Source organism: Metopolophium dirhodum, chromosome 1 (genome assembly GCF_019925205.1).
Source record: "Metopolophium dirhodum isolate CAU chromosome 1, ASM1992520v1, whole genome shotgun sequence".
NCBI lineage: Eukaryota > Metazoa > Arthropoda > Insecta > Hemiptera > Aphididae > Metopolophium > Metopolophium dirhodum.
Genome location: NC_083560.1, coordinates 18,274,416 through 18,281,614, shown reverse-complemented (window position 1 = coordinate 18,281,614; position 7,199 = coordinate 18,274,416). Strand labels below are relative to the sequence as shown.

The 7,199-nt window shown below is 36.3% G+C and overlaps 1 protein-coding gene across 1 annotated transcript; it reads right to left on the bottom strand.

The window, feature by feature from the left end:
* Positions 1 to 1,348: 1,348 nt before the first annotated feature.
* LOC132933787 (uncharacterized) lies at positions 1,349 to 6,511 on the bottom strand. Its single transcript, XM_061000062.1, has 7 exons — positions 6,376 to 6,511; positions 6,124 to 6,296; positions 5,780 to 6,060; positions 5,678 to 5,710; positions 5,472 to 5,603; positions 4,303 to 5,407; positions 1,349 to 2,218 (listed from the first exon to the last, which is right to left on the bottom strand). Exons 1-7 carry the CDS (start codon positions 6,509 to 6,511, stop codon positions 1,349 to 1,351), a joined length of 2,730 nt encoding a protein of 909 aa, XP_060856045.1.
* Between the last annotated feature and the right edge of the window lie 688 nt (positions 6,512 to 7,199).

Here is a 7,199-nt window from a genome sequence, read left to right as displayed (position 1 = left end):
GCAGCGTCGTCCGAACAATATTCGCAAGGCTGAGCATTAACGAGTTAAAAAGTTAAAGCTAAGTTAAAAAGTTAATTTAATTTTGACTTTTTAACTTTACTAGTTACTTTTGGCATTTCATTAACTATTAACTCTAAACTTATTATTTTTTTTTTAATTAACGTGAAATTAACGAATTAATTTTTCATTTTAAGAAGTAAGTTAAGTTAATTTATTCTGTTTTTAGTTTTATTATATTTCACTATTTCAGTCTTTGTGACCAACAATATTTGATAATTTCCGTTGAGTATCATTTATCTTACATGGCATGCTCCTGGCAAAAGCATATTATGATTGAAATGCAATATTATATTTATATATATATTAAATAAATATTTTTTATTACCTATTTGTAGTTCTTAAATATTATTTACTATTATATTATGTCATAATAGGTATAATAAATTATATTTAAATTTTGAAATAATCATAAATTATAAGTAAATCATAATTGCAGACCGCTATACCAAAATTACAAATTTTCCGACTAAAATGAACCAGGCCGCTGCCTCCCCTGCGAGAATTTCCGCTTCCCCGACATCTTATACATTAATACCTACCAATTTTTGATAATACATATTTAAATAATAATAATATGATGTTCAATATTGGTATAATACTGGTATGCTATTTGAAAATAGTAAATATTAAGTAATATTAAAATCGACAATAATATAATATAATAATATTATATTATTATTAATAGGACAGCTTCAAGTTTCAACTATATGGTTACTGGTTTCTTCTTTGATAATACCGACTTATCATATCGTCAACCTAATTCGCGAATTACTTATCTCCGAAATGATAACTTTTCAGGAGAGCAAAAAAACGTTTCAAACATTTCGTCGGCATAGTTCCCTATTTGCAAAAATTCTATCTCCATCATATTTTACATATTTCACTAAACGGCATTTATGGAACTTGAATAAAACGTATAACCTATTTCAAAAATGGTTCAGACTATGTTCGACCATGTTTCAGACTATATTATTATAATAGTATTATCAATCAATATTTATAAAATAATAAATATATTTGAACGACTTGAAAAATCATTAGATCACGTTAGGTTCACGTTCACGTTCTGTTAAAAAAAAAAAAACGAATGACGTTCATGTGTATCGTTCACTGAAATCTATGAACGACGTTCTTTCCAAACACTGCTAAAAAGTTAGGTACGCTTGCACCTTACAAATGCATTCGTAATCGCTGAAAAGTGTAAACAGAAAAGCGATGCACTTAAAACCAATTTTATTCTGTCGTAATATTCTATACAATAATATTCGGAACGTTCCTGCCGGTTTTCTCAATAATTCCTACGGCTCTGCAGCGGAGCCGCGCACGCGCCGTCATCGTCGTCGTCCGTTTCGAATCCTCCGCGGTAATCGTCGTCCGGTCCCGCGGACGCGTTACCGCCGTCCGACGAACGGGACGTGCCGTCGTCGTACCGGTCCGGGGCTCCGACGTCACCGAATTCCCGAACTCGCGGGCCGCTCCTCGAGTCGCCCGTCGACGACGACGACCAAGGCCAGGTGTTCGAAGAGCCCGGCGCGCTCGCGGCGTCCTCGCGCTGCAGGCTGACGTCGTCGTCGCTCGGATATCGGTCGTCGTCGGTCGTCGACACCTGCAGAAAGTCGTCCGTCCGACGCATTTCAACCGAACCGTCGAACGACGCGGCCGACGACGTGGACTGCAGCGAACCCGCGGTGTCGCCGTAGTCGTTGTTGTTGTTGTTGTTGTTGTTGTCGTCGTCTAACCGGTTATTGGTCCACATGACCCTGGTCCACGACAGACATCGATCGACCTCGGGCAGTATTTCGGCGGACCAATCGCGGCTCGCCTCGCCGGAGTCGTCGCAGTCGTCCGACAGGTCGTCGTTGTCGCCGCTGATGGCGGCCGCGGCGGCGGCGGTGCCGTGATAATCGTTGGCCGGCAACGGCGTCGACGGCCGCGAGCGTATTGTCGCAGAGAACGCGGAATAGCTGCCGCCCGCGTCCGGATCCCAAGCCGTGTCGGATCTGTTGTCGCCGCTTGGCCCGGCAGGTTCGTGTTGCTGTTGCTGTGACAGGCCGCCGCGTCTCCTGTCCGAACACGACGACAGCGCCGCCGCCGAAGTGTCGGGCCGCCTCGGCGCGGTCGGCGGCCGATGTTCCGCCAACTCAGAGCTGGGCAGCAACTAGACGGACGAATTTTTTTTATTTATTTTGTTATTTCGAATAATTTACAATATTTAAATAATAGAAAGCGAAAAAAAATTCATCTCCAAAAACCTGAGCTCGTGGGGGGAGGACACAAAATAGTTCTTAATGTTTCTTAATTCATAATATTGTATATAGTAATACCTATACTCATCTACACCGTTCTTAAATTCAAATACAAAATTAGTGTTGGGTTCAGCAAGACGGTACAATTCAAAAAAGAATATTATTATGTACCTATTAATAAGTTTATTTTAATGAACAAGTATGTAATGTAAAACTAATATTTTTGATTACTATTCAAGCGGTGAAATTCCATTAGGTAATTTAAAAGTAACATATTTTTTATATGAGTTAAATTTAGCAAAACTATTTATATTAATACAACAATTATTACAGTATTATAAACTGATGTAATAAGGATTTCGTTTACCGAATTGTTACATTTACACTGTTTTTTTCTGTTACAATCAAACAATCTAAAAGTGTTATTTACAATTTGGCGTGTACCATAATGAATTACGCTTAAAACTAAAATTGTTATGATTATAAGTACCAATTACACACAATTTATTTTATATAAAGTTGTTAAAGTGTTAATAAATTATTGGTTTTAAATACAATATCCGTATTTGTACTATATGCAGTTGTGTATTGGTACGGGTACGCGGGTATACGCCGTATACCCATCAGAAGATTTTCGATTTTCGGCGTATACCCAATGTAAAATCTTATTTTACGTGACTATGGTTAAAAATTTAAAAGTTGGTAACTAAGTTATTTCGTTTGATAAATAATCGTAACTTGACTTAGTTACTTTCAAATTTTTCGTATTCTGAACTGGAAATTTTTTGCATTGATTTTTTAACGAAAACAACATAATAATATGTTAACGCAAATATCATTATGACATAGCAAGATGGACATGCGTTCTATAAATACCCTCACGGGTCTTAAACGGTAAGTCTAAAATACTGAGGAACGCCCCCGACCAGAGGCGCCAGGTTTTGAAAATACCATGGGGGGCTCACTATTTTATAAACACATATTATGTACAGTTTTACCTAAGTAATTTTATTTTCCTAAAATTGATCGTTAAACAATTAATAAAATATAGCTATTTTATTTGCTGTTTTGTATGTTATAACATTTTAATTGTATTAGTAATTTCAATTTAAATCATAAAAAACCACAAGACAAAAATTGTAGTGACTACTGTTTATCGTCGGAACAAAGGGCCTAATTGTTTGTGTACACGCTACAGTGTGTTTCCTGCAATACATTCTACAATGGTATACAATAAAACCTCCATACAACTGCGGACCCCCTATATAAGGTGGAAATCTACTTACAACGGAAAACAACACAACGGTAAATCATAATATGACCTATATACCGTATATTTTAGTCTCCCCTGTATCGAATAAAATCAGTTGGTACCCAGCGAGGTTTCACTGTAAAATTATGTGGGCAAATAAAAAAAAAGTGACTCGACTCGAGTTATTATTATCCCGAAAACGTGTAACTTAACTCGAGTTACTCATTTATGTTTTAAAATCAACCTCAACCAGTTTTCGGACTTATCTAGATAATTATTTGTTCATCTTTTATCTTATCTAGATAAATAGTTACAAGGTATCTAAACGTTCATCTTAGATAATTTTTTTACTAATCTAAATAAATTCATCTAGATACATTTTTTATCGGTAAAAATTGTGAAATTGTTCAAATGCATTTGTAAATATTTATATAGATTCTCAAACAAAGTTTATTGTTTATAAATAATGCAATCATTTTTATTTATACCATTATTATTATTATGTTCTTGGTGCCCAACTAAAATATACCTAAATTTAAAAAATAATTGTATCTTTTTATTATCTAGATAAATATGAGTTAGGTTATCTTTTATATCTATCTAGGTACATTTGAGTTGCATTATATTTATCTTTATCTAGATAAAAAAAATACTTATCTAATCCGAACACTGACCTCAACTCGAGTTGGTTGTTTTTTAGGATAACTTAACATTGACTAGTTAAAAAAAAGTCGGTTAACTTGCCCTGCAGCTTTGCGCAAACGGTGCCGGACATGACCGGTTTTGCAGGTCTTTGGCGGTGCACGGCCGCTGTCCTACCCTGCGGCCGTGGCCATGGGGTCTCGGGGGCTCCGGGGTGCTCGTCCTCTGCTCTCTTCGCCGACCGCTGCCGTAGATAGGCGCGTCCGCCCGTCCTCCGTTCCCCGCGGTCCGTTCCGAGTTCGCGCCGTCGTGATGGCCGAGTTCACGCCGACCGCGGTGATGTTCTCGGGGCGGTTTTCGGACGCTCTCCGCGGCGGTTCTCGGGCTGTGGCGTGGAGGCGTGGCCGCCGTCCGCTGCAAACCGCTGCAGCTGCAGTGCAGCGGCGATGCACTTTTCCGGTTTTCCGTTTCGACGGGAGCCACTTGATCCGACAAGGCGGACGCGCAGTCGACGTTGCCGCCGCTGCGGGCCCGTTCGGGTTCTCTCGTCGATATCGACTCGGTGCTGCAAGACACGGTCCAATCGCAAGTCGAACTGTCGTTGAACGACGACGATCCGCCAGCGTTCAATACCGTCGAACGGATTCTCTTTTCTTTCGACTCGTTGTTACAATCGTCGACGACGTCTGGGGGGCAGCCGTCGTCGTCGTCCTTGGGAAATTTACAGGGTTCCACCGACTTGGTTTTCTTCACATTCCTCTTCAGACATTTCGATTTGGACTTGCATTCCAGCTTCGTCGAGTTCTGGTTACAATCGCTCTGGTTGTGCACCATGCTCGCCTTTTTTGCCAATTGTTCGTTTGGGCATGTCGACTCAATTGATTTTCTGCAAGGAATAGTCATCATTGGTTTTTCACACGGACACACTGTCTTTTCTTTTTTGACATCGCAGATGTTTTTCGCAGCCCGTTTATAGTCTTTTAATTCGCAAGTAAATGGTAGCTTTTCGGCTTCTTTTAACTTAACATTGGAATAATCGACTAACGTTACACCCGTCATTTTAAAAATAAATTTCGCGTCCGGAATCAGTGTATCATAATACATTCTTCGGCTTACAATCTTATTACCAGGGAATTCTTTACAAAACACTATTGCCAATGCAGCTTCGTCTATTTGCTTTTGGTTACATTGTTGGCTTGATATATCTCTGAACAAAAAAAGAAAAAATGTGACTTACAAAATAAAATAGTCATGATGTCTGAATTACTTACACATCAATCGCAATAGAACCTGGTGTTCGTTTGGGTCTATTTTCTTCACTAGTCAGTATACTCCAAGGATGCCAATTAAAAACGGTCTCCACTTCTTTTGATATTTGATCAATTGGAATAATATCATCGCATCTATGTAAAAAAAAAAACATTGAAATATAAATACTTATATAATTATTGTATTACGGTAATTTGATTATAATTACTCGTTTTTGTGTTTAATGCTGGAATCTTTATCACTGAAAAATTTAAATATTTAGTTATTTAACGAGTTTATTCAATGTAAAATATGTCTTTATAAAACATACTCGGTTACAATTTGAAAACGATTTAGGAATAGTTCCCATTGGTTATGATCATGGTTAGTCGGCACTCGAATAGACGATGGATTATACCATGTATAAATTGGCCAATCTGACCTTACGTAGAACGATTGAACAAAGTATGGTGAAGTTTTGAGCGTTGTGTAAGAACGCAAATTTGTAGCTACGGCTGCAGAACGTTTGTGTATAATCTCTTGTTTTTTCTGCTCGTTAGTTAACGTTTCATCGACTATATTATGATCTTGTAACCATTTAACCATATCCATCTATATGGACAGAGCGATCATTAAATTGATAAATTAAATAAATGAAAAATCTGAGAACTTTACTGTATTATCAGACCGCAACTCTAAATCTTTGAGATCATCGGGTGGGGGTCTTAAAAACATTTGAAAAGCTTTATCACTCCTCAACGATACAAATAAGATTTTGATAAGATGCATTTTTAAATCTGAAGTGTCACTATCCAATCTAGTTAACCACGAAGAATAATTCAATTTGTCTAGAGTAAATCATAGTATATTATATTTATTATATTTTAAAATTACACTCCATTTTTATCTTATTTATTTTTACAATACCTGCTTCATTGTCCAGCTTGATGATGCATAAATGGTTAATTTGTCGGTAAAAATCATATTTTGATGCCTCGTCTGTCTTTTCTTTGGAGATTATCCTTTTTATAATTCTTGGCGAACATTCGGTACGAGTATTCATTTTGACATTTGTTTTTACAATTAAAATTTTTATAATTTACGAAATAAAATGGACGAAATAGATTTGTTGTATTTCTGTTAGTTATAGCTAATTGTTGATTTTTTTTTTAGTTGCCATGAGTTATTTAAAAAAAAAAATCGTTAAAAATGAGACACCATTTTATTTCATAGAATTAATATTACGACTTTATTGTTAGGTATATACTTAATTATTTATACTTGTGCTTCATTTGTAGATATAAATAGGTACTGTTTTTAGAATTCCTGTTATATAAATATATCCAGAAACGCGACTGTCTAATAACAAAACATACCTGCTGGCTACTACCTTGTTAGTAATTAGTAGGGCACAAGACTAGTAGTTCTAAAAAATTACCAAATATGCACTTAAATATATAAAACATGCCTTTTAAAATGAATATTTTTTCTGTAAATACCTATTATTTTACTTAAATTTTAAGTACAAATTACAATAATTATTGAACTGTTTTAATTGATGGGTTTTCAGATACTTCTTCAAATTAATAATTCGATTTCTTCAAATTCTAAAAAATAATTGACAAGATATTTTAGAACGTAGAACTCTTGAGACATGTTTCTAAGGAAAACATGCGTCTGGGAACAGTCAACAATCATATTAATATTATGAACAAAATTTAAAATAACTTTAAATTCAATATTATTTTGGT

Coding starts and splice junctions, on each gene's coding strand:
- LOC132933787 (XM_061000062.1), bottom strand. CDS start 6,511: ATGAATACTCGTACCGAATGTTCGCCAAGAATTATAAAAAGGATAATC. Junction 5,604..5,677: donor AGCATTAAACACAAAAACGA/GTAATTATAATC, acceptor TTTTTTACATAG/ATGCGATGATATTATTCCAA. Junction 2,219..4,302: donor CGTTTGCGCAAAGCTGCAGG/GCAAGTTAACCG, acceptor TCGTCCGTCTAG/TTGCTGCCCAGCTCTGAGTT.